This window comes from Desmodus rotundus, chromosome 7 (assembly GCF_022682495.2).
Source record: "Desmodus rotundus isolate HL8 chromosome 7, HLdesRot8A.1, whole genome shotgun sequence".
Taxonomy (NCBI): Eukaryota; Metazoa; Chordata; class Mammalia; order Chiroptera; family Phyllostomidae; genus Desmodus; species Desmodus rotundus.
In genome coordinates, this window is record NC_071393.1 from 1,552,684 (window position 1) to 1,580,094 (window position 27,411).

The window sequence follows — 27,411 nt, forward strand, 5'->3', positions numbered from 1 at the left end:
CTTCCCCTGGATGCTCCGTGCCAACCAGCGTGGTAGCCACCAGCCACATGTGGCTCTTTAAGTGAAAATGAATTAAAATTGAACACAATTCAAACCTCAGGACTTCCATCTTGCCTGCCACGCCCAGGCGCCTTCCAACCAGCTCTGGGGAGAGGCTGCCACGCAGCACAGCACGCCCTGGGCTGTCCCCGTCCTCACCCAAGTCCCCAGGGCCACCCCTGCTCCAGGACGCTCGGCCCATGCCTGCCACACCCTGGGCTCCTTTCAGAAACTGGCTTGGAAAATCCAGGCCCCCACACCCCTCTCTAGGCACCCTGGGGTCTCCAAATCCTCTTGGGCATGGTGGCTATTTTACTGGGAGATCCTGGAATCTACTGAGTATTAAACTCTTCTCCATTTTTTTAGGAAGTTGCCTCTTTTCTGCTTGTGTGTGGCACACACACCTCTGTCTCCCGGCAGAGCTTCCACAAGGAGGCTTCCGGTCCCTTTGACAGGAAGCCGCTCCTCTGTGCACCTCACTGGCTGCACAGCCGAGAAGATACCTGCAGTGTTTGCGATGTGGGGCGGAGCCTGTACTCCCAGGGGAGCCCCGCCCAGGAAGAGGGCGTGGCCACACGCTGCACCCGGGACCACTGCTCCCCCCCAACCTCCCTAATGGGACCCTGATAACATCCAACAAGAATGAGATTTCACCTTGGCTTCAGGCCAAATGGAGAAGTCCTCCTAACACACTGTATACACAGACTAATGCGCATCTCTCTGCTCTGTTCCTAGCGGCAAAATAGGGTAACTCGATTAACCGGACCAAGCAGAGATGGAAGCCCACTCAGCCCCCGAGCCTCTGACACAGGGAAGGGAAGGAACTGCCTCCAGGGGTCAGGAGAGCCCATAAGGGAGCCAGGCAGGCTCTTCTGGGAGGTCCTGGAGGGGAAGGGGAGGGTGACAGCAGAGAACAGAGTGCCCCTCTCTCCCCCAAAGCAGCCACAGGTCAGCTCCAAGTAGTGAAGTAGAAAAGTGAGCTTACTTTTCAGATCTTCTGGTTTTTAAGAGAAAACAGAAAACCAGATTCTTAAATAAAATTTGTTAGTGTTTAAAATACTATACAGGTCCCACAAACCACATCCTCAGGGCATCACACCCTAGGCCAGGCACTGAGACAAGCCAGCCCGTGGTCCCATGGGAGGGAGCCAGGATTTGGACTCTGGGGCCCCAGGACTGACCCAGGCAGCCCTGGGTAAGAGCTGCTGACAAGGGGGCGCGTTCTGTGTTGTTGTTGTTGTTTTTAAGATTTTATTTATTTACTCTTAGAGAGAGAAAAAGAGATAGAGGAAAAACAGGGACAGAAACATCCATGTGTGGTCGCCTCTCATGCGCCCCCTACTGGGGACCCACCCACAACCCAGGCATGTGCCCTGACTGGGAATCGAACCGGCAACCCTTTGGTTCACAGGCTGGTGTTCAGTCCACTGAGCCACACCAGCCAGGGCGCATTCCATGTTTTAAAGATCCCTCTGATGACCTCAAAGGAAGCGCAGCTTTTTCAGGAAGGTGTGTCCAAAGTGACCATGATCACGGAGCAACACGCCAGCGGATGCTGATGTTTTAGGCAAACACGAGATGTTGTCTTCCACACATTGCTCCCACAATGGGTTTGCCCTGAGTGACGCCACCGTCCGAGATGCTCTTGAGGTCAGGTGACAGGGGAAGAAAGGCTGGTTGGCATAACTTGAAGGTAGTGAGGTCACAGAGAACCTTCCTGAGAACACGGATACTACCTTGGAGGAAACAGGGGCCACGGGGACTCAGCCACGGGGGCAGTGAGGTCGTCAGGCTGAACCGGGGAGACGCCTGGAAGCTGGGTCTTCGCTCCCCAGCCCACCGCCTCCTCCCTCCTTCCCACACCCTCCCGTCGGCCCCACTTCAGGACCCCTCCTGCCGAGAGGAGACTGCGCCCAGCGGGCCCTGGGGACGGCACAAAGGACCAATAACACAAAAAATTACACTCTCCAGGAACACAGGCAGCGGGAGATGCAGTAACAGTGAGCATCTGAGGCAGGGTTTAAACAAGGGGGTGCAATCAGAATGCTTTTGAAACAGCAGCGCTTGCTTTGCCCTCTCCCAGATTTTTGAATCAATTAACAGCACTCACGGCTGCAAGACATTAATGGTTCAAATTCCCGATGCGTGGGCACCCTGGAGTAACGGCGTGACACCAAATCAAGCAGCTGCAAATGGGCACTTCCATACCCCAGCACGCCAGAGCGCCACGCTCTCACCCCAATTGCTACTCAGCCCTCCGCCAGCGTCCCCTACCCAAAAATGTCCAGGTGCAAAGGGGCTGTATGCCTCAGGCCCCCTGATGTCTGCATCACACTCTTCGCAGCAGACGAAGCTGAGGTCTGGGGATGGGAACATGAAGGTGACTCGTAAGCAGGTTGGAGAACGCGGCGCGGAGGTGGTGTGGTGGGCTCCTCCGCCTTCCTCCTTCCACACAGCTGGAGTCAATTTCGCAGGGAAATGGTCCCCCAGCAGTCGGACGGCACTCACGTGGCCCGGGGAAGCGGCTGCCTGGCAACCGGGACACGTGGTGGGGAGCGGGAGGGGTGCGGGGCAGAGATGTGATTTTTCCCCTTCTTCCACAGCGGAAGGAAAATGGTTTCTTTTCTTGGTTCCAGGAGAATCCATTTAAAGCGACAAGCTGAAGAGAATAGACACAAACCTCTCCCTCGTTCGGCAGGGAAATGAATGTGGGACAGAGGGTGGGAAAATGAGGTTCCAGAACCTTCTGAGTTAGCTCCCAAGTTGCAGTCAAGGCAAACTCAATAGCTTCTTAGGGCTTCGTCCTGGTGACCAGTCTGGGAACAGTCGAGTCGTTCCTGAGGGCCGCACTTGACCCCGCTGTCGGCGGCCGGGTTGGAAATGAAGAGGCGGTGATTAGCCAGGGCAAGCCAGGCACCTGGACATCGCCTTCGTGGGCCTCTCATACCCTCGGACATAAAGGGATGAGGAGACAAGCACTTCCTGAGGTGGCGTTAGAAGGGCACCGGCAGAGGCCATGCTGGGTCACCAGACGACAGGTTGTGTGAGAGGCCGAAACTCAGCCGGCAGGGGCGGGTGCGTTCTGCACACAGCGGAGGCATGGATCCCCGTGCCTAGCTTTCCCTACCCCCCCCTTGTCTCCTCCCCCAGCATCATTTGGAGCCACCCAGGGGCCCGGAGCAATCGAGGATGCCGCCGCGGAAGGCCCTGAAATCCGTCTTGCACACGGTGGGCTGGAGCGTGGAGAGGAGCCTGCTCAACAGTTCACGCCCACCCGGAACCGCGGGATGTGGCCTGGTCTGGAAATAGGGTCTTTTCAGATGTGCCTGGTTGAGAACCCATCAATGTGATCGGTCTGGTCTGCATTAGGGTGGGGCCTAAGTCCAAGGTCCGGGGCCTGTGACAGGAAAGAGGGGGACGCATGGGCACAGAGGAGAAACAGGGGGGCCAAGATGGGAGTGACGCGGCCCTGAGCCGAGGACGCCAAGGCCAGTCCATGTCTGGAGGAGGCAGGAGGACCGTCCCCTGGAGCCTCAGGACAGTGCGGCCCTGCGCTGCCTTGACCTCTGACCTCTGGCGTCCAGAGCAGGGAGCGGGGAGAGAATATTCTGTTGTGTGAGGCCTCCCAGGCTGGGCGACTCCTTACAGGGGCCCGAGGGAACTAGGACATTCTGCTCCGAGCCACGGCTTGGGTCGGGGACCCAACACGGAAGCCCGGACACAGTTGGGCCCCTGGCCCGCACGGCGACGACAAGGAGGGATCCTGTCACCCACATCTATAAACTGAGAGAATGACCCTCAGAAGCCCACATGTCCAGCTTTTCTCCGATGCGGCTGCAGGCAATAGTTTTGGGCTCCTGCGTGGTGGTAACAGCTGGAGCAGAGAAGGGGCCGCTCCCTCTGGAGGAGCCTCAGAGCCACCTTGTCTGCATCCCTACCACAGCGGGTCCCCAGTGCCACAGTACGGGTCCACAGTGCTACGGTGTGGGTCCAAATAGCCACGGCGCGGGTCCCCAGTGCCATGGGGCGGGTCCACATCAGACCAGCCACCGCAGGGACGTGGGAGTTTGTTGTAGAGCTCCGTTCATATGACTGACTGTTTCCACCAGATTTTGTGTTGATCTGGGGCAGTTTAGGGGCTGGCTCATCACTAAGATTGTCCCATGTGACCTCTTCACACTCCTTGTCCCTCCACATAGCTTCCATCACCTATGTCCCCTCGCCAGCTGCCACGGCCATTTCAGCCCGACTACAGCCTGCTGCGGGTCCCAGCGCTGGCCATCCTTGTTAATCAGAAATGTCAACGTGGCTTCCCAACGGTGCAGGGAGCCAGTCTAGCAAACAAGCAGCGCAGCGTCAGTGGTAGAGGCCCAGCCCGGCGAGATCCTGAGGACATTCCTCTGCGTGGGAAAGGCGGCTTATTTAGTCACTCGATGGGAAAGATGCTCCGTGCAGTAGATTTCAAAATCAACCAGTGGTTGTGGATCGGGGTGATTTTTGTCCCTCGAAAGACACCTGGCACTGTCTGGGAACATTTTGGTTGTCACAGCTGGAGTAGGTGGAGCCTAAGGAGGCTACCAGCCCCCTCCACTGCACAGCACAGCACAGCCCCCCAACAGAGGGTTCTCCAGCCCCCAGCGAGTGGACTAGACCACTCTGCACGCTGGCCGTCTCCTTCCATCACGGGACACGGACGTCTGACCGTTGACTGCGCATCACCTCGTGGGAGCACCACGATGCAGCGCGGTCTCTCCTGAGCAAAGACTCCTTACGGCTCTCTCAGCATCCCTAGTGCCCGTCCCGGGGCTGCGGGACTCCTGATTGGTTACAACAGGAGGCCGCACGTTAGTCTTGGGAAACAACTCGACCATAAATCAGACGGCCTTGAACTGAAGGCACGCTGCTGCTTTGTGCCTCTGGAAGAGAGGGTCGTTTACGAACGTGACCTCAGAAGGGAGGCTTAGGCCATGTGGATGGCAGTGGCCTCTAAAACCCCCACGAAGTCCAGGCGATCTCCAGCCACCGCAGCCTGGGCAGCAAAGCTGCAGGGACAGGTGGCCCTAGAGGGTGTCTGCGGATTTCACAGCCAGAGACATCTTTCGAGGACTATCCATAGCTCCCCGCGAATTCCCCATTAGGAAGCTTCCGGTGACCGGCCACGCCAGCTTATCCTGTGACCTGACAGGCAGCCGTGAGTGGAGGCTGCTGCGTGTCTGGGAGGAGACAGTGGAGCTTCGAGAGCCTCATACAAAGGTCGCTATTTTTGCCACATCTCTGGACATCCTCTGCAGTGGCTTACTGAATAATTTTTCCTTAAAACACTTAAATTAAAAATTAAGGCCCTGGCCAGCTATCTCAGGTGGTTAGAGCATTGTCCCGATACACCAAGGTTACAGGTTCGATCCCCAGTCAGGGCACAGAAAGACTCAACCAATGAATGCATCAATAAGTGGAACAACACATTGACCCCTCTCTCTCTCTCAACATTAATACATGAAAAAATAAAAAATTAAAATTAATTAAATGATGATGAAACACGCTCTCTGGAAAGGGGAAACCTGCTTCTCCCAATACGTCGCCACGGCAGTCCCGGCAGCTGCCCCTGCACGCCTGATGCCAGGAGGCAGCGCCGACTGTCCCTCCGCCACCTCTCCCTCTGTGCCCCCAGGCCCTGGCCTGCAGTTGGGAGGCTCAGACGGCAGAGACAGGGCTGTTGTTCGCCATGGCGCTCTCTCAGCCCAGAGCCATGGGGTCACGCCCTCTGTGCTCCAAAAGCACGTGTCATTCTAAAACATTTTTTTCCTCTCTAAACAGAATCACGGAGAAGCGAGAATTAATGTAGCCTTGAGTATAAGCTGCGTAGCCGTTGTTTCACGCGGCACAGTGTCCTCTCCCTGCTCGAATAGAACTTGGAGCTCATTGAGCCTGTGACAGTCTTCAACCACGGCCTTGCTACACTGTAGCAGCCAGCCTTCCCGGAGCGCTTTCAGGTGCCAGGCACTTGGGAGCATCTTACACATGGATGCTGGCCCACTGCGTCCTCCCGCCACACAGTCACATCTGGTGTGGCGATGGGGAGATGGGGGCTCACGGGGTCAGATGACCGGCCTGCAGTCCCCAGCCAGAACGTGGAACCAGAACTGCTGGTGGCAGGCCACGTGGCCCCCAGCGCGCCTGTCTATGTGATGGAAACACAGGAAACAGCGACTCTCTCCCACGCACCGGGCCTGCATCCCTGACTGCAACTAAAACACTGTAGATGCGGTGGCTGGTCCGTCCACTCTCAGCCCCATGGAGACAGAGCTGGTGCTTCTAAAGAGGAAGTTCAGGATGAGTCCAAGTGGGAAGGTAGTTAGGACTCCGGAATTTTCTAACTTACTGGCTATGCTCCTGGTTCCCTGATTTCTGTCTTTACTTCCAAATCCAGGGCCAATCTCTTCATCTGGGGATGGAATGATGTAAAACCAAGAGTGCAGACACAGGGACGCAGGGAAAACAGAAAGACTCTCCAGATCAGCCTGTTCCCCATCAAGGCCGGAGGAAGAAACCCCGACGCTTTTATCCAAATAGTTGCAGGTTCAATCCCCGGACGGGGCACAAACAAGAGCCAATCGATGAGTACATCAATACGTGGAACATGGAATTGTAAAGTTGTAACGTGAAGACACTTCGAGAAAGTCACCGACACGCCGACTAGGAGCTTATCCCTTGGCACACAAAATCAGGGCAGGGGGCGGGGGGCGGGCTGACCGCTGGAACCGGCGATGCCAATGGGATGGGAGGACCCAACCTCTTCTAAAAGAGGTGGGATTTCATAAGGTCGTCACGTGTGATGTTGTAAAAATCCCCCACCACACCCCAAAGACACCATCCACGGAGGGTGTGCCGAAGTCGGTCCCCTCAAACATGAAAACTCGGACGATGGTGACAACAGGCAGCTCAGGGAGAATTACACAAATCGGAAGGTATGAGAAACCCCCAGAGAAACCCGCTGCAGCCTCGCCCTGCCCTTCGCGCAACCGCAAGGCTTTCAGACGACCGTCCTTACAGTCAGTCACAGCTCGGGCCGCTCCCCGAAACTGCAATCCGCCATCCCCAGCCCTCATGCTCGGTGGCGAAGAGCTGCCCGAGCAACTCCTCCTTCACGTGATTAATTTTATTCTAAAAAGCACCAAGCACAGCTGTGATCCTAACCTAAGTCCTTCTTAATGATACCAGGGGGAAAGAAAAACCACTGACTTTTATCGTCTTTATCTTCAGAACAAATCTCAATCAAATATTCTTTTCCATGATTATGAGATTCTGGTCCCCATTTTAAGAGGATTTGCTTCAAGTGGCTCCCGCCTCCCCCCTGTATTAATTATCCTCAGATAAGAGGCGCTTCCGAACCAAACTTCAGACTTCATCCGTTGCAGGGACGACAGGGCCAAGCCACGAAAACCCCACGCAATCCGCTGAGCCAGCAGTGCTGGTGGGAGGCCCGTTATTCTGTTGTTGACGGGTTTTTGTTTCTTTTTTTCTTTTTCTGAGATGGAATACCTCTGCTGAACAATTCTCTGTCGGGCAGGTTCCCTAGATCATTGCCAAACTATGCTCCCAAACCTGGGTTTCCCCAGCCGCTGACCCGCAATATTTAACCTCACCACCAACTATGCTGCAGGGCCTGATCCCTGGCTTGTGCCACAGACTCGCCCACAGCCAGAGGCCGCAGGGCCTGTATGTCACTTGGAGCCCCTGCCCACGGGCTTTCCATCCTACACACAGTATCCTCCAGACAATTCGGAGCTCAAGAGAAACCACATCCCTCTCAAGTCCAATGGTAACTCAAGGCAGAGAGCGATTAGTTTCACTTGCCGCTCTTGGGTCCAGTGTCTGCCTTGTTCCCCGCCCCCAGCACACAGGTAAGCCTGTAGGCAGGAGAGTGACTCGGCTTCCACGTGAAGGAGGCAAGCATCCGGTCCCATCCCCCATGGGGCAGCCATGCCTCCCGTGGGCCCCTCTGGGCACCTACCTCAAGATGAAGAAGTCCACGGTGGCATTGCTGGCGACGGTGACGTAGGCCGTGACCACATCCCCTTGTTTGACGGGCCGGGAGGGCAGCCAGATGGCCACGTTGCCGTCCAGTCGCAGCTCACTGAGCTGGTCACTGGTGTCCGGGGCCTGGAGGAGGCCCACGGCGCCGACCCTCTGCAGGTGGGACATGCCGTCCTCCAGGCCGTCCTTCCCTGGGCGGATGGCGTTGCCCTTCCTGATGTCCCCGTCTGCGCAGTCCCCCCGCTCGTCGCCCGCGTGCACGGCGTAGTACAGCTCCACGGTGCTGCCCTCAGCCGCAGGCCCCGGCTTCCTCCGGCCGGCCACCACCGTGGGGGCGCTGAACCAGCTGGCCAGCAGCCGCAGCTCGGCCACGCACAGCCCCAGCTCGCCGCGCGGCCGGCAGCCGCCCCGCACCTCCCGCGTCTCCCGGAAGGCGAACACGCGCAGGCAGGGCAGCTGCTCGGCGGGGCTGCGCTCGGCCCAGTCGCGGCCCACGACGTGGAACAGGACCTGCACGGTGGGCCGGGACGGGTAGACCTTGTCCTGCAGGATGTGGGCCTTCAGCTTCCAGCTGAAACCAAACTTATTGGCCGGGCCCAGAGAGTTCAAAGTCAATGTCAAGTCCAGAGGCACGGCCTTCTCCACGGAGAAAGGCCCATAGCTGGCATTCAGCAGCGGGGGCCTCCTGGCTCTGTAGGTGAAGAAAGGTTCCACCCTGGACCGCAGGCTGCAGTTGGGAGAGGGGTCCTGGTGGGCCTCCCGCAGGAAGAAGGAGGCCTCTGCCCCGAGGACGCGGTAGCTCACCGGCAGGTAGGGGGGCAGCGAGGAGAACCGCTGGCTGCTGTCGGGGGCCCCGCGGCCCTCTATCACTGCAGGGGGCAGAGAGAGACAGAGAAAAGGGAGATGACCGCTGGGCTCCTTAGAAGTCTTAGGTCCATCGGCAATTTAAAAATGAGACATGCTTTCTGACGTCCACTTGCCTACAGCTTTCACGATCCTTCTGGAATCAGCCGCTAAGGGGTTCTACCTGCTCCCCAAATCCCACACGTACGTTAGGGTGACTCCCAGGAAACTGAGACTTCTGCCGTCTAAGAATCCTGGCACAGCGGCGATTTCGCATGGCTCGACCCGAGAGAACGTGGGCAAGCTTCCGACAGCGGGAGGTGCATACTTTCGCTCACAGACTGTGTGCTGAACACCTTTCCGATGGCACAGAGACCGAGGCAAACGGACCGAGGGGCCAGAACGGTCCCTAATTAAAGCCACGTGCCACTGGGAGCTTCGTGTGCGAATGAACGGCTCTGGGACAACTGGCTAGCCCTTTTGGGGAAAAGGAAACACATGAACGTAGGTCCACACCTCACACCTCACACCACACACAACACCACGCCTCACGTGGACCTGTGGGCTCCACGTAAGAAACACAGTGCTCTCTGTGCTAAAAAGCGGGTGGGCTCCTGCATGGCCCAGAGAAGCTTCTAAGCATGACTCCACAGCCAAATGCAATTTTAAAATGATAAGTTTGCCTATAAAACTCTTTTAAAGAGTCTCTGGCATAGCTAAAAGATACACAAGATATCATCAAGTCAAAAGAAAAGCAGAAAATTAGGAGACAGTGCAAACTGCTGATGTACGGCACTCACCCCAGCCTACAGGTGGGTTCACAGCCGCCCACAGGATTTTAGAGGGTCACCAGGAGTGGAAGCCATGTTTAGCACCAGTGGATATCTGCGTGTCCAGCTTCCCCTTAAACACGGGAGGGACTGGCGGGACCAAGGCTTCACGCCCATGGAGCAAGAGCAGGACAAGATCCTTAGCAGCCCACCTCGCTCAGCTACCAGCGTGTCCTTCCGGTGCCGTTGAGCTTGACGCCCCCAGCAGGAACTTCCGGTCAGGGTAGTCAATGGACACTGGGGGTGGAGGTCAGGGCCAAGGCAGGAAAGAACCCGACTCATCTTCTGTCTGTCCCTGTCCATCACACACACCGACGGCAGTACAGCCAGCAGGCTCCTTGTCTTTGAAATGGTGTCCCCTCCGAAGAGCCCTGTGAGCTGGTATGTCCCTGGTTGGGGGCTCCATCAAGGAAGGACTCCCCGCACCCCTAGGGCACAGGGGGTCAGAGCGGCCCAGTGCTGAGTCTACAGAGCCTAAGAGAGCCCATCACCTTGCCCTTGCCTTGCAAGACCGGAAACCCAAACCAGCCCCATCCGGGTGCTGACCGAGATGGCGTGTTCCCCACCTTGCCCACGGCCCATGCGGCCAGGTGGGCAGCCTCGTGCGCCTCTCCCCTGGGCAGTCCCTCCGACCCTGCTCCAGGGACTCCGGCTACAGGATCAAAACTGCCTTTCCTGCTGCAGCCAAAGGGACGTGGGCGGTCACCGTGGCTTTTCAAAGACACGACATTCTCCCTGCTCTTTGCCCAGAGGCCTTGTTCTGAGGTCCTGCCAAGGCACCACTTTCCAGAAAGGGCTAGACGTAAAGCCTTAAAACAGCCATTCATGATTTAAGCAACTCGTAATATTTTGTAAAAACCAACGGACTAATTGCCACAACAGATGCTTTTACTCTAATGTATTCATCTCTCCCCCAGAAAGCTCTTAAATCTGGAAGTGTAGAGCTTGAGAGCCTCATTTCTCTGGGGAGAGCGGTGGGCAGAGGGCTCTCTGAAGGAACGGGGAGAGGTTGCTAAGGCCAGTCTGTGTGGGGAACGTTCCACAATGGGGGGCGTTTCTCAACAAGCTTCCTTATCGTGCTCTTCCTGCACAGTAGGCTTCCTTTTTTCTGCTTTCTTGTCTTTTTCCAAGAGAAAAAAATGCCTACCAAACAATCTTTTGCTTTTAAGCAAAAGTGGAGTTTGTTCCCTAGACAGTGAAGCGGGAGGGGCTTGCTGTTTCCTCTCTCAGGGTCCTTACGTCATCCGAGCAGGTTGTTCTTCATCCTTCACAGGAAGCAAAAAGTGCCTGGGTCATACTTTCTGGCTGAACCTAGTTCTGAAGTTTTCCAGTTCAAGAGAGATCCAATTGTAGCTAAAAGAGGCAGACATTACAAAGAAGACGGTGGGGTCTGGGGCAGTGGTTATGGACACGAAGTTTGACCACAGAGAGATCTAGGGTTGATCTACTCAACAGCCATGTGATGTTGGGCAAGTACGTGTCTTCTTGGAGCTTCAGTTTCCATGGATGGACCAGGGATGGGTGGATGAGGGATAGATGACGAGTGGGTGGATGATCAGTGGTGAATGAATAAGTGATCACTGGATGAACAAATAGATGATAAATGGATAAATAAATGGGTGATTGATGGGTGGATGGGTACATAGATGAATGCATGATGGATGGATGAATAAATGATCAATGAATGGATGGATGGTGGGTAGATGGGTGGATGGGTGGATGGTGGATAGATGGATGGTGGGTAGGTGGGTGGATGGCTGGATGGACAGATGGATGGTGGGTAGATGGGTGGATGGATGGACAGATGGATGGTGGGTAGGTGGGTGGATGGCTGGATGGATGGCTGGATGGGTGCATATGTGGGCAGGACGGTAGGGAGAAGGACAGAGCTAAACACACAGGACATAAGAGTAGCTTTGTGGAGCGATTACAAATGGCCCTGCTTCTCCTCCTCCCTCTACACCTCGGGTGTGTTGCTTCACCACCCTCCCTCCAGCAGAAAGAGCCCATGGACTCGCTCCTTGAACCCAGGCTGGGTTCGATTCGCTCTGGCCAACAGAACACAGCAGGAGTGCCGGTGGGCCTGTCCCGAGCCAGTTCTCCAGAGGCCTCACTGCACTCTTCCATGACCTCTCCTGTGGGTTCCTGCCGTCACCGGAAAGCAGCAGCCCAGGCCAGCCTCCCGGGGGCCAGAGAGAACGTGGAGGAGGGCAGAGCTCTCCCGGCCTCTGTGAGCCTCGGTGATTTCACACCACGTCCGAATTCTTTCAACACCAGTCACGTGGGTGCTCGTGGGAACAGCTCCCCTGGGGTTGCGTGAGGCCCCCTCTGCACCCCCACATTCTACAGCACTGTGTGCATCACCTAAGCTTGCCCCACATGTTGGGGAGCCCTTGTCGGCGGCTTCAGGAAGCAGAGGGAGTTACTGGCCTGGGCTGTCTTTCTTCCTCGACACCTCACCCCCGGACTACAGGGAGGTGTTCCCGGCGGCCGCGACGCAGCGAGCGCTGACAAACATCCACCTGCTTGTTCTGCTCCATCTGCTCACACAACGTCTCCCAGAAAGACAGGATTGCCGAGTAACTTGTATCGATCTGGAAAAGTCCAATTCTGGTTTCCTAAGGCCCAGGAGAGGGGACCAGGGTGCCCGCTGACAGCTGCCCCTTTCTATTGGCCACCAGCTGACAGCATGCTCATCCGCCATCTCCCTGCCTCAGGTCCATTGTCCTTATCGGGGCTGCTGTCAGTGGTGGGGATATTGCGTCCTCCGTCAGTGGCTCATTCTGGAGCGCGACAGTGCAGCCACCGCTGGAAACTGAGTTTCTGCGATTGTGAGATAAGGAGCCCAGGAGCCGCCTGGGTGTCAGCACCCCGGCAGAGTGACACGGGGGGGGGGGGGGGGAACCCTTCCCGCCAAGGTTGTGCATCACCACTGTCACGATGCTCCCTTGGGGACATGTGCCCAGGATGGAGCTCAGGGTCAGTCCTCTCTGAGCTGCGGCAGGAGGGGAGGGGCACACCTGGGAGGGGAGCAGGCTGGGGAAAGGGCTGGAGGGCCCAGGGTCCTGGTCATGGGGTCGGTGAGGAGAAGGTGGAGGCCCCAGGCTGTGTAGGGAGTCAGCCTCGGAGGGTGGGCTGGGGCCAGTATGGCCCCAGTGGGGTCAGCAGTAGTGCCCAGGAGGGACCTGATGGGAACACTGGGTCCCGCTTTCCTCTTCAATTGGATACGATAAAAATAAACACTCCGGGAGCAAGGCGGATACATTTGCGAGGGGAGCTGCTTGAGGGTGCGGGGGGGCTTTCACAAAGAGCGGCCCAGCCAGGGGTTCTCTGCGAAGGGTGATTCTGCCCTCGGAGATGCCCCCCCGGACCATCTAGAGACACTCGTGAGTCCACAAGTGGGGGGAGGGGGACTCCAGGCAACTACAGGGCACAGGTCAGTGAGGCAGCTGGTGCCCCGCAGCACCCGGCACGGGTCCCCCACCAGCAAGTGTCCCACCGACCGCCAGAGGGGCCTGCGGGTTTGTCAGAGGTACAGAAGACACCGAGGGGGGACTGTAACCAAACTGCCCGGCCCAGGGACAGGGGCCGTGCCACCCAGTTGAGGTGGTCCTGCAGTCAGGCAAAGACAGAAGGGAGCAGAGGTGGTGCCGTGCGTCCTGGAGTGTGACTCAGCCACAGACAGGGGGCGTCCGGCCGTCTGCGAGGGCAAGGACGGGCCTCGGGGGCCTCGGGGGCCTCGTGCTGAGTGAGGCGCGCCAGACAGGGAAGGACGAGAACCATGCGATCTCGCTCACACGCGGGATATGAAACGGAGAGCCGCAAACACCCACTCACAGACACAGACAGAATGCTGGTCACCGGAGGGGACGGGGTCGGGGGACAGAGAGGGTCAGGTAATGCACGGTGCCGGGAGGAGCCGTGACTGCGGGTGGGGAGCACACCCGAAGCGTTCAGATGGTGCATCGCGGAACAGCGTGCTGGAAACTTGAGTCACGTATTTAATCATCGCCACCCCAAGAAATTCAGTAAAGTAAAATGAATCCATGTCTCCAACGAGCTAGGTGAGGCTTTCTCTTGTGTTGGGGTGTCTGGGTGGTTGTTGTGGTTTTTTTTTTTTTTTTTTTTTTTTACAAATACCTTAAACTCATTAAGCTTCAGAATCCTCATCTTTATGATGGAAATCACATCAAAACCACCTCGTGTAAAGCAAGAGGCAAATACCCAGCCTGTGGGCCGTGCCTGACAGTTGAGAGACATTTCTGTCCCTACAGTAATAATTTCAATGACAATAAATGGTAACAATACTACAAATACCGGTAACAATAATGTTACCTGTACTTGTTACTTATATCCTTATAATGCTCACCATTATTATCATCACTTCAATTGTGTTGGTATGTCATCGCTGAAAGTTTTCAAGGGTTCGGGAATGTGAAAAATGGGCACTATCCATGATCTGTGAAGAAAATTAGGTGGGAAAAAATCGGAACTGAAGACACTGGGCCGAGGCCGCAGTGGCACGGGCGCCGGGTCTCGGGTTCCCAACTCAGACGTCTGCACCGCAGGCTGCCGCCCTGCCCGCACCCCCGGGAACTGGTAGTCCCTGCCGCTTACACTGGTGCTTTCGGGGGCTTTTCTCTCCCCGTTTGTGATTTATTAACGCTCGCCAGACGCAGAATGCCTCTCTCCGCGCAATGTGCCTCATCGTTTCTTTTTCTTGAAACAAAAGGCACCTGGATAAATGGATTATTTCATTTCAAAGCCTCTTCTGAACAAACCGCCAAATGTCCCCGGCTGACACCCTGCGGTGCGGTTTGCAACTTCAGGGCAGTAACGGTCTCCTTTAAAAGAGCAGGTACGCATGTCCCCTTGGAGCCCTGGGCGGGGACGCGCTCCCCCTTATCTGGGAGAACCCCACAATCTCCCTGAGGCCCCTGGAAAATGAGCCAAGGAGCCATGCCTTCCAAAGACAAATTCTCTAAACCACCAGAATCTTAGACTTCGTGGGCAGGAGAGCGGGGCCCCCGGGGAGGCACACGGAGAACTACCTACCAGGCCGAGTTGTAACTAAAACGCAGTGTTTCCACAGCGTGGGTTTGCATCTCCTGCCTTGGAGCTTGGTGCTTAGGGCCCTGTGGTGGCCACGTGGCCGATCCCTGCACATCCGTCCCTGCACTGGGGCTCTGAGCCCAGGTCCACGAGGGGCTCTGGTGGGCTTTGCCAGGGTCGCCCCACCAGGGAGGGTCCCCCCACCTATGAGATGATGTATTAGTTCCTATTACTGCTCAAACGTGGCACCACAACATTGATAGGTTAACACGAACAAACCAAAAATGATAATTTCTGGAGGTTAGACATCTAACATGAAGGGTGGGCAGGGTGGTGTCCCTTCTGGAGATTAAGGGGAATCTGTTCTGGCCTTTTTCCGGCATCTAGAGGCTCCTGCCCCCATCCCCCCAACTCTTCACAGACACCTGCTTGCACCTTCCCTTCCCTCTGACCTGCCCCCTCTCGCCAGGCCCCTGGGGGTGACATCGGCCCCCCAGGGTGACCCAGGACCACCCTCCACCTCACTATCCTTCACTGAATCACATCTGCCGAGCCCCTTCTCCCACGTCAGGTGACATATGAGGTAGGTTACAAGCTTGCAGTTTAGTTCTATGACGTATGAAGGTGAGGGGTGAGACCATGGTCTAATCCAGGGGTTGGCACATTTTTTCTTAAAGGGCCAGAAGACAGACATCTTAGGCTTTGCTCGCTTAGAGGCAAAATCAATGTTCTGCAGGTACTTACATCAGCATTTAAATGTAACCGTTTACGTTTTCACGTTCTACCATTCTTACATTTTACGTCACTATCACTTAGCTGGTGGGCCAGTGGTCCTCCAGAAAGGGTGCTCTCGCCACGCAGGGGACATCAGGCAGTGTCTGGGGACAGTTCTGCTGGCCATGGTTGGGATGGGGGACACTGCTTCACGCACAGCAGAGTCCCTGGCACAGAGACAGCTGCCCCAAAGCTCAGCAGTGCCAAGGTGGGGGGACTGTGCCCCGGGCCAGTTCGGGTCCATGGTCTACGAGGCAGGTTTGCTGGATCCTCCGCACAGAGGTGGCCTCGCTCCTGACAGAGTCACAGAAGCAAAGGAGGGAGCAGGTGGCTCTATCAACACTGTCGTCCTGCCGGAACTCTGAGTGAAGTCCCCTGAGATGCAGTCAGCGATGGGCGGGCGCCATAGAAGGACCTCCGGAGAAACACACCCTGAGTGGTGTCCCCGCACTGTGCCACCCACCCATGAACCATGGGATGCCCTTCACCTGTGGGGTCTCCCTCACTCTTAGCTAGGAGCTCCCAAAGTAGTGCACCGTGGCTCCGTCCAAACAGGCTATTCGGCACCACGAGTCACCAGGAAGGGACCGTCCCGCTCTGTCAAGGTCCAGACAGTAAATATCTGGGGCTCTTGGGCCAAAAAAAAAGGTCCGTGTTGTGTCTCAAAAGCAGCTGGGACAGATGTGAACAGGTGAGTGTGCCTGTGTTTCAATAAAACTTTATAAATATCAAATGGAAATTTCATAGAATTTTCATGTCAGAAACATTACAGCTTAATTTTTTTCCCCCAGCCATTTAAACATGTGAAGCCTTTCTTTGTTTGGGGGTCTCACTGGGACAGGGGGAGGGGTGGGCTGGAATCTGGGGTGAGGCATCCGACGCCCACAGAGCTCTGCCACATCGTCGGCCCGGCTTCCGGGACCTGTGACCCCCCCCGAATCCCACCCCAGGTTTGCCTCACTGATCCGAAATGGAAACACACACGGCTTTCACTGTGCCCCCGAAACGGTTTGGGAAATGAAAGCCAAGAACAAACAAACAAACAAGAAGATACAACACAAAAACCGGTTCCGATTCAAACATCAGAGGGATGGAGAGCGGCTAATGGGAGCGCTTACAGCAGAATTTCGGTAATTGCCTTTGCTGCCGGCACAGCCCGCGGTGCGGGGATGTTTCGCTGTCTGTTCAAAGAGAGGCACTTACTTATCGCAGATGGTGGTGTTGCTCCTGGGGAAGCCTCCCGTTAATACTGCCAGTCCCAATTAGCTCCATTCACGTAAATAAAAGGGAGCAGCATTCCTGCTCCTGGGGGGGGGGGGCTTTTTCCTCAAAAATAAAGACCTTATTCTCAACATGGCCCACATATTTTTCCCACTAATTAAAGATAATTAAAAAAACCAAACGAAACCTGCAGCTCCCACCGAGTCATCCCCATTTCCCCCCACCTACGAGTCTCGTGTGCCCGGGAGTTCGCATCTGTAGTCTTGTTCGGTCGCAGCAGTGTTTAGGGCAATTACATTAATGAGAAGTCTTGAGATGCGAGGGGGAGAATGCCTTCCTGATGGCGGAGTAAACAAAATGAGGAACGAGCGTACGCGAAGATGAAGGTCATTTGTTTCTTTCCCAACGCAGTCTTGAACTTGTGTGCGGAAACCAAGCCTCCAGCGAAGGATGGAGCACAAGGAGGGGCGTTTCTGCAACATTCAGGGAACACCCCTTTAGCGCAAGGTGATGTCGCAGCCTCCTGATGCCTGCATTCTCGGTGCGGGAGGATGGAAACGGGAGCACCTACCGTCGCCCCTCTGTGGGCCCCGGTTCCGCCTCTCACACACCAGGCGTCCACTCCCAACAACCCTGTGCGTGAAGTCCTCTGGTTATCCCTGTCTTACACGTACAGAGACTAAAGCCCAGAGAGGTTAAGTAACTCGCCCAGCGTCACCCAGCTAGGCACGCTCGGGTCAGGATGTGAACTCAGGACCCAGGTGCCATCCTCTGCCTTTGTTCCGTGCCGCTTTGGCCTGTGGCTTTATTGATGTGCCCTTCCCAGCTGTGTTCTTCCCATACCTAATGGGACCGAGACAGCGCACCTGTGTGGGGTGACGATAACCAGGTGCCGTGACCGTGTAATGCGGCGGTCATCTGAGACGCTGAATTCCGGCTTGAAGGTCAAGTTAATCTTGAGGAAGGAAAGGTCAAGAGAGGGAGCCCCTGCCCCCAGCAGTGCCTGAAGCCGGGGGGCATGGGCATTCCTCTGTTCCTGGCATACCCGGTGTGAGGTGGGCTCCCGCCACTCTGAGCGGACACTCACCCACCCATGGGTGATCGATGAGCCCCCTGAGCTCACAACCGTTCGTGTGTGATATTGCAGGGCCAAGACATCAATCTCAGTCTTCACATCAACCTCACATGGAGCAAATTCAGTGCAGGCAGACTGTGAGAAATGCTTCCTTATTCTACGAAGAGGAATCGGAAGACCCAATGTGTCCCACACTGAACTGCTGGGAACCAACCATCTCTATCAAGCTTCCAGGACTCGAAACAAAGGAGAGAAGATCAGCCACAGAAGGGAGGACCCCAGATGAGCAGAAATAGCCCTGGCCAGGTGGCTCAGTTGGTTGGAGCATTGTCCCATACTCCAAAAGGTTGTGGGTTCAATCCCCAGGCAGGGTGCAGGTGGGAGGCGAGCAATTGATATTTCTCTCTCAAGTGGATGTCATTCTGTCTCTCTCACTCACTTGCTCTCTCTCCTTTCCCCTCTCTCTAAAAAATTGATAAACATGTCCTCGCGTGAGGATTAAAAGGTGGGGAGGAATAACCGTGCAAACGCGGGAAACTGGGCTAGGTGAGAACATGTGCCTCCATAACTGTTTAGAAGGAGAGGTGGTCAGAAGACAGCTGCGCAGGACTGGCAAGGTCCAGAAGGCGGCCTCGGGGCAGAGTCTGCACAGGCTCCACTTACCTTTCTGCACCACCTTCGCCAATGCAGGCCACTATGCTCATGACTACAATATGGCTGTGAGCCATCCAGCCATTGCATCTGAGTTCCAGGGAGAACAAAATGAAGGACAAAATGTCTGTGCCAGGTGAGTGTGTCACTTAATATTCGCTTTTCCCTTGGCTTTCCCAGAGACTCTCCCAGGGAACTCAAGCTTATACATTCTTGCCAGGACTGGTTCATAATCACATAGCTGCAAGCAAACCTGGGAAGGTGATTATTTTTAACTGGGCGCACTGCCACCTCCAGGAAATTCAGTATTCTTTTCAGTGAGGAAGGCGAGGAGGGTGAACAGCGAGTGGACAATAGCATCATCACACACATACCACACCAGGGCCATATCACTTACGTTTAAATAATTGCATGAGAAATAATGACAGTATCAGTGTGGATGAAAGTTAATAACCATGAATACATGCAACATAGTTATGTTAAGACCACAAAAGTGCCAAGACAAAGTGCAACACTGCACACACACACGTATAGAGGAGTTGTATGTGCATGGGACCCCCAGAGGACGTGTCACTGTTGGGGGCAGGGTGGGAACATGCACTTCTCACCAGCTCTCAGGGGGTGCTGCTGCCCAGGACCCCACTTTGAGAGCCGCCTTTGCTCCAGAAGCTGAGAACCCTCATCAAGAGGGCGGGACACAGCTACTTCCACAGACAGCTGCGACTTCCAGCCGGGGGGGCCAGAGGACGGTCTGACTCCAACAGAGACCCTGCATCGGTCCCTACCGGTCCCCACTGGTCCCCACTGGCCCACCCCGTGCTACCACCGTGTCATCACCATCAGCGCCCTTCTCACTGTCCCCAGAATGATCGTGTTTATCGGCTGGTTTCTTTGCTTCGGTGTCTCGCGTCCCCTGCTAGACAGGGAAGTCAGGGAAGCAAGTGCTCTCTCTCCAAAGTCAAGGTCAGTATCTGGAACACTCAGTGTGCACTCACGGAATGAATGAGGGAATGAGCACTGCACACGAGTAAGTGCCCCTGCACCACTGGCGTCCTGCGTCCTGAGCGCCCTGCACTACTCTGCACATCCCGCCAGCACCTCTGGCCTCGGCCCCTCCCGGGGACCCTGGTGGCTGCTGCGGGGGGGCCTCAGAGTCGGACAGCACTCCCCTTGTCACGTCCACCGTAGCCTGTACAGACTTTTTTAGAACTGCCTCCTGCGAATGCACGGCCGGGGATGTGTTTAGGCAGCTGCCACTGTTTCCCTCAAGCTACATGCAAAGGCAACACTCTATTAAGAAGTGGAAACAAGCTATTCCTCGCCACTGCTGCGTCAAACCAGGGCAGCGGAAACAGCAGACACAGGGGTGGGGGAGGGGCCAGGCTGCTGCAGGACCATCAAACCTCCTTCCAGGGAGGCCGCCCAGCAGCCTGGGGGGCAGTAATAATGAGACTCTGGGGACGTCCACCACGGCCTGAGCATCACCCCCAGAGAGCCCCCAGACAGGGAGCTACTGCAGCGGAGGGCTCTGCCTCTGGGCCCCCATGGGCTGGCATGGCCTCGGAGTCACGACACAGGGAGGGAGGGGTGGGTTTCCAATTCTTTGAAGTGAGAGCGAGAACACACATACGTGTGAGTTCTTGGTTTCTTTCGAGAAAGCTGGATTTGGGGCAGGATCGGGCGGTCGGCCAATTGCTTCACAAGAAGAGACATTGTAACTCCGCGCAGTGATGGATGTTAACTAGGTACTGCGGTGTTTTGCAATAGGTAGAAACACCAAATCGTTATGTTCCACACTGGAAACGAATGCCACATGTCAATTCTGTGCCACAATAGACAACCCTCCGGGTTCTGGCGGGCTCCACGCCACGGGCGGGGAGGGGGGTGGCGCAGAGAGGCCAGTGCGTCACTTTGCGGGCACACGGGTTCTGCCGCAGACCCGCCCAGAATGCACACCTGCCCGCTTTATAATGCTCTGCCGCGAAGGGTGAGGGCAGCACCCAGGGGACCTCAGACTTTTCCAAAGTGACAAAGGTCAGGACTGGAGGCTGTGCCCTGAGCCAGGGCTGGGGACTGGGAACGGGAGCAGCCTCGTCCTGCCAGGAGGGCTGCCGGGGCTGTGTCTGCAAGCTGGGCAAGTCGGTTGTGTGTGTCAGGGAAGGGAGGTGGGTGGTGTCCCCTCACCGGGCCAGTCTTTGGTGCCACTGCAGTGGGGGTTGGGGGTGCTGGAGGGGACCAAACAGTGACCTACAAAATGAGGCCTGATTAAGTGAGCCCTAAAGTCCCTAAAAATATGTGAAAAAATCCAAACTGAGTGAGATGCGTTCACCAGAAGAAAGACCTCCCACCCCAATTCTGACCTCAGGGGACCTCGAGGAGCCCCTGTGACCAGGAATCAGGACACACGTCCTCACATGGTGGCCTCATGGACTCCTGGTCACCAGGCTCCACTCACTCAGAATCACAGAAGCTGGCATCTGATCTCTGACACACGGACCCTCCCCTTAACCCTGAATAGGGTCCTTAAAAGCTCGGACCCCTCCTCATTGGATGGAAGCCACAGAGTCAGGTCCACACTAACAGGGTCACAGGGTCAGAGGGCCAGGGCCAGGACCGCGGCCAAAGGCCAGCCCTGTGGAGAGCCCGCAGCCCCCTCCCCTCAACCCGGGACTGCACACCCACAGCACCCGGCTCCCCTGCCAGCCCGCCACCCACACCCTGTCCCAAGACCTGTCCTGCATCCCTGAGGCCAATCACTTGAGTTAATCAAATAGGAATTTACTCTCTGAACAGTTTCCTTTGTCTTCCAGGAAGGAAAAGGCCAGACTCCATCCCGCTAGTACTGATTTAGGGCACTCACCGAAATTTTCCCTTGTCCCCCTTTTCCAGAACCTGGCTTCCCCTTTTGTTTTATAGGGTATTTTTATATTCTTTCTTTCTTTATAATTTTTTTTTAACTGATCCACTTAGCTAAATCTCCCCTTGCTATCAGTCTTGGGCCACAGTATGCCTGCTCAGCAGACGACTGTTCTCTTAACAGTTTAAAAAGCACAGTTACTCAGATAACCCATGACACCCCCATTCTGAAGCGGTTCCCCGTGACAAGGAGAGGCCATAGCACCAGGCGCCCCAAAGCCAAGCGGACCCTGGCAAGCTGTCAGAGGGGCTCGGCCTTTTCCATCCCAGCTCCTGACTCCCTCCTGCATTAACCGTGTCTTTGTGGGGAGGTGTTACAGGGTCAGGGGTCGACGGCAAGGCTGGACTTGCCTGCAGAAGGACAGGGTGAGGGGCCACGGGCGTGGAGGGGCGGGCCTCGACGCAAAGGCAAATACGGAGCACAGAACACCCTGCTGGGCGTGGTGTGCAGAGGGGTGTTCTTCTCCTGAACAACCGGCCAGGCACGGTGTGTGGAGGGGGTGTTCTCCAGACGTTCAGAGAGAGAGGGCAGTGGGAGAGCTGACCAGAGGGGGGTGGTCTGCCCTCTTCATGACCACCCTCCTGTCCAGGAGGACCCCCTTTCCTCCTCCAAGGGGGGCAGCTCCCACCACCCTCAAGCGGACAAGAAGCGGGAGGGGCCCAGAGAGGTTGCTCCGTGAGCCCCTGAAGTTTGGGTCTTGCGGCTGGTGCTCTAGCAAGCTGGCAGAGGTCCTCTCCCCTGGAGCTGCTCTTTGTCCTGGGATTAATTCCCCTACAGCCTCCCAGCTGGGCAGGCTCCTTCTCCCATCTGCTGAGGTGGCCCAGGGACGACAGCAGATGGGGGCTCAGAATAGCGCTTCCCAGGGTGGGGGAGCGGGAGGCCCTGGGAGTTGCTCCCTGGAGGGACTGAGAACAGAGAGGCTTGCCTTCCTCGCACCTAGGGGCGTCTGTGTCGTCATTGCTTTCAGCCCTTTCAGCAGAGCCCCGGCTGAAGCTGCTTCTCCGTGGCCTGAGGTCCGCCCTTGGCCTGCCCTTGGCCCTTGTGTTCAGCATTCAGCGCTGCTTCTATTTCCTGATGAGGTGTCTATAGTGCAGGGCATGGTCACCTCCTCAGCAGGGCTGGACAGACCCACCGTCAATCCTCGTCCCTCCTGGGTTCCGTACTGCCGAGCCCACCCACTCGAGGAGGATTGTCGGTCAAGTCCCGTGGGCCCTGGCGGACAGGCAGAGTGGAGGTCACATGACGTGATGCTCTTGCTGCAGCTCCCGGACCACGTGTGCACAGGTGTCCTTTGCACGGTCGGTTTCAGGTCCCGTCTCCCCTTTCCCGTGCCTTTGGCCGGTGGTGTTCTATTTAACGAGGCCCAGTGTGGAGGCGCTGCCCAGGGGCCCGGGCGGCTGTGGTGCGCCGTCTGGGAGAAACAGGCGTGACAGATGGATGCCCTGTGGGCTGAGTCACCGTGCTGCTCAGGGCCCCCGAATCAACGCTAGTGAGAAATTGGGCGTCTTTAAACAGAAACACACAGAAAACCAGGTTCTGGATTGATCGGGCGATGAAAACATTCTCCCCGAGGCTCCCAGAGACCCCGCGCTGCTTGTCTCTCGGAGTGACGGTGCAGTTTTTACCGCGTCTGTGCTCCCAGCAACGCTGGCGAACATAATTACCAGGACTCTGAAGGATAACGAGACCTGGCCGCACTTCTCACCAGTCTGGCTGCCTTGGAAAAGGTGGGGGCTTACATAATGCACGGTGCCACACGATTGCTTCAAGTCCTCTGGCGTGTTTCCGGCAGCGAGTGACTGACACCCCAGGCTTCACGGACCTTCTGCAGAAGAAGTCAGGCAGGAGGCGAGGGAAGGAGGAGGGAGACTTCACCTTTCCCAACACCTGCCCAGTTTTCAGCCCCGTTTGCTGTAACAGCCCCGGGAAACGAACGCAGGCTGTAAAAGCGCAGCTGAGCAGCCCCCCCAGACCGCATGGGCTGATTTGCCAAAGCCACGGGGCGCGTGTGGCTGCTCTGCTACGTCATGTGCACATCGCCCAGGAAATCGATGTCCTGTCTTTCTCCCCAACACCCTCCCCGTCAGGCCACACCTTCCTGCTCCCCGACCTACGAGAGCCTAACCCCACAGGGGGGCATGGTGATGCTGGGTATGTGACCCAGGACTCCAAGGATGGGCCTGGCGCAGCGTCTCCTGGCTGCCCCGCTGCCCCGGGCACAGGAGAACCAGGCAGTCTTTATGCCTCCCTGACCTGGTCCCTGTCCCACCCGCTGGGCCTGGAGGAACCTGCATCACCCTGATGACCCCTCCCTCCAGCAAGGACACCTTTCAGGCCCGTGATGGAGCCGTGAGCATGGGCTCCCCGTAAAACATGGAGAGGGGTGTTAAATATGTTTGTTGCAGTAAGTCTTCACCTCCCCGCTGGGTAAAGAAGGTGCCAATGAATAGTTGTACTTAACGCTTTAAAAACAAACAAACAAACGACAACTCTGTCGTCTCCTTCATTCTCCAAGTGATGTTTCCAAAAGGTCCAGCGCAAACCTTGAGTCCTGGTCGGCCGGCTCCGATCGCTGGCCCCCGTCTCCAGGCATCCTCGTCCGTCGAGCCCAATTCTGAGTGGCGCACAGCGCAGACAGCATGTCTGTGGGAAGGGTGTGGGCAGGGGCATATTGGAGACGTAAAGCGGGCATGTTAGAACTCAGAGCTGCCCTTGTACCTCCAACGGCCGGAGCAGAGAAGGAACAGGTGCTGCTTTTTGTTATCCTCACCCGAGGACATGCTTGTTGATTTTATTTTTTTTAAACTTTACTGGAAAGAGCCAAATGCCGAGACCTCATTAGGAGGGTTTTTTTTTTTTAAGATTTTATTTATTTATTTTTAGAGAGAGGGGAAGGGGAGTAAAGGGGAAAGAGAGGGAGAGAAATATCGATGTGTGGTTGCCTCTCGTACGCCCCCTACTGGGGACCTGGGCTGCAACCCAGGCACGTTCCCTGACTGGGAATCGAACCAGCGACCCTTTGGTTCCCAGGTCAGCACTCAATCCACTGAGCCACACCAGCCAGCTGCTTATTGATTTTAGACAGAGGGGAAGGGAGTAAGAAAGAGGGAGAGAAACATCTCTGTGAGAGAGAAACATCAATCGGTTGCCTTCTATATGCACCCTGGGTGGGGACTGAACCCACAACTCAGGCATGTGTCTCAACCGGGAATCGAACCTGCTGTCTAATGCTCCAAGTTCATGACTTCTTCAGTCCCTTAATTCTATAAGCCCACATCCCTTGTTTTCCCTTTTAGAGTAACAAGTATCACATGATTCTTTGGATACGTAAGTCAATATTTACCATAAGAGATATTCTGAAAGCTCCTTTTCCCCCATCAAGATTTTGAGCGAATAATGAAAAATTTTATTGTGAGCCAAGTAGAAAAGTTTCAGGTCTTAGGAAAACATTCCAGAACCCATTCTATCAGCAGTTTCACAATGTGGACCCTGAGACCTTCATAAATCAGAAGGAAAGAAGTCCCTTCTTCAGTGCACCTGGCTACTCTGAGCCCAGGAAATAATTAGGGCAGGCGGCTGCAGCATTTCTTTGGTTCGCTTCCTTCTAAAAATCCTTAACTAGTGATTTCAAACATTCCCTTAGTGATTACGGCTTCCTGATGATTAGCAGCTGCAAAGTCAGTGCGACCATCTTAAGCTTTCTCCAAAGGGAAAAACGAGAAGCAGAAAAAAAAAAACCCCCAAAACCGGCAAACCCCAGCTTCAAACGCTGAACAAAGTCCAAACTTCTTGTGGCTCACACCTGGAAGCCACCCATCACCCCTCCTAGACCCCGCCCGCCACATCAACTGGGGCTTAGCTTGCTTGTCACTGCCACCTCCTAACTCACGTGACACAGTGACCCCTATAAAATGGCTCTTAGCGAATTGCACTGTGGCGTGGGTGGCTCAGAGAGAAATTCGGCAGTGGGTGGTTTTGCGAACTCATAAACACCAAGTCTGAGACATGAAGCCCCGCCCCTTCACTTCGGGGTGTTGTGCAGCCGGAAATGGGGTCTGGCTGTCATTGGTCGTCAGGAACCAGGCCTCCTGTTAGCGTTGTGTTTACAAAGCTTTTCCTTTCCGCTTCCTTCCCAGCCCACAGCTCCCCCTGCTTCATTTTTCTTATTTTAACTTATTTAATCTTCCTGTCTTGTCAGCATCTTTGTAAGCCTTTTTTTTTTGAGCAAGACAGAGTATAAGAAATTAATAAATGGGCATTCAGATATTTATTGTGAGAAGGAGTAGGAAGCACATGACCAATTTTTCTGGGATAATTACTCGTATACATCATGTTTGGGTTTTTGTCAGCAGTGAGCCTAACCCTCCGTCCCGAAATCTCTCTCCTCTCTGTCTCCCTCCCCCTCTGTAGCATAATTTACCATTTGCAAGGCAGTCAAGATACTTGTTACATAAAACAGAAAAGTTAACAAGAGCTCACGAATGTGTGTGTGCACACGCACATGAGCACGCACACACACACACAGGTACTAGAAATCATTGAACCTCAAAATTTTAGAGGATGTAAATTATACTTCAACGAGGTTCTTCAAACAAAAAAAGAAAAAGAAAAAGATGCCAGCCATTGGACCTCACATCCTGTCACCTGGGCATTCCCAGGGGGAAGATCGTGTCCCTCCCCCCGACAGAGCCAATGAAAGCCCACGATGAGTCTCAAGGCCTCTGATTGGTCTAATCTGTGTTACACGCCCACCCCTGGACCAATCACTTGGGCCAGGGAGATGAATGCTTGGATTGACCGGCCTGGGTCACATGTCGTTCCCTAGAGCCCAGACTAAGTAGCATGAGTTACAGCGGCAGAGGGGTAGGGAGGGACAGTTCCTGGAAGCTGCCCATCAACGAATGGGAATAAATCGGCGGAGCAACAATATCCACATACCGAGACTCCTCGGCCCCAGTGAGAAGAAGACCATGCTCGCCTAACCCTGCTCACAATGCAAGTCAACAGCCCCTTCTGCAAGGACACAGCACTGGAGCCACGCGGGGAACCTCTCCTCCTTGATGGGGGGAAGGGGTGGCAGTCCGAGTCAGGAGCATGTTCTGACCATGCTGGTGCCGTGTGCAAGGCGCCCTGAGCTCGGTCTGTGACGGCAGCCCAAAGGGACCGCTTCAGACCCGCAGGCATCAGACCGTGGATGCAGGAGGGTGTGGACTCTCGGGCATCGCCACCGGGACCGGCCCCTGTCCCAGTCCCACTGCCACCTTTCTGTGTGGCCCATGGACTTTTCCCCTCCTGCCTCAGGGCTTTGGTACGTTCTGCTTTTCTGTCCAGAATCCCCTTCCCATGGTTTGGCTGTGTGGTTCCGCTGTGGTCTCAGCTCAAGCATCCCATCCACGGAAAGCCCTGCGCGGACGCTGCTGGTTAAGGAGCGTTCAGTGCCTCCCCTCCCCAGGTGCTGTCACGTCAGCGCTCTGGTGCTATTCCCTCTTCTTCTACTTTCCTGCCTTCACCTGGGCCATTTACCAACGTACCTTCCTCGCTGTCTCAGTCCACAGAAATGTCACATGGGACCCTGCCTTTCTTATTCCAGACAAGCGTCCCCGTTCAGTAAGGCAGCCACCCGCACATCACAGGGGCGGAGTGAGTGCGTGTGAGTTGGCTGAACAAAGCCGAGAGAGGGTCTGAGAGCAGGTCTAGTGTGGCCACCGGCTTCAGACACAAGGATTCTGAGATCTGGCAGGAGGGGCACCCCCGGCTTCTCCCAGAGTGTCCCCTGCTGTGGTCACAGGCCCGGACAGCCCCTCACACCAGCTCACACTGGCCCGCAGCGGGGAGACCTGGGCCACTTCCGTGTCCTGTTCCCCGAACAGTCTGGCAGGCAGCAGAGACCCAGCAAATGCTGTCCAGCTGGGAAGCTGGAGTGCCACTAAAGGTGACTGTGTGTTCTGGTCACATCCTGATGCCTCCTTTTCAAA

At 55.7% G+C, this 27,411-nt stretch overlaps 1 protein-coding gene across 2 annotated transcripts in view; it reads right to left on the reverse strand.

Moving 5' to 3' along the window:
• TMEM132C (transmembrane protein 132C) overlaps positions 1 to 27,411 on the reverse strand; it is a 158,885-nt gene that overhangs the window by 81,228 nt on the left and 50,246 nt on the right. Inside the window, exon 2 of one of the 2 annotated variants that reach the window (XM_053928915.1) lies at positions 8,051 to 8,942. The exons of the other annotated variant lie outside the window; for it this stretch is intronic. Within the exon in view, the coding sequence (XP_053784890.1) occupies positions 8,051 to 8,942 (892 nt within the window). The remainder of the gene's footprint in view (positions 1 to 8,050; positions 8,943 to 27,411) is intronic. 2 annotated transcript variants of the gene reach the window in all.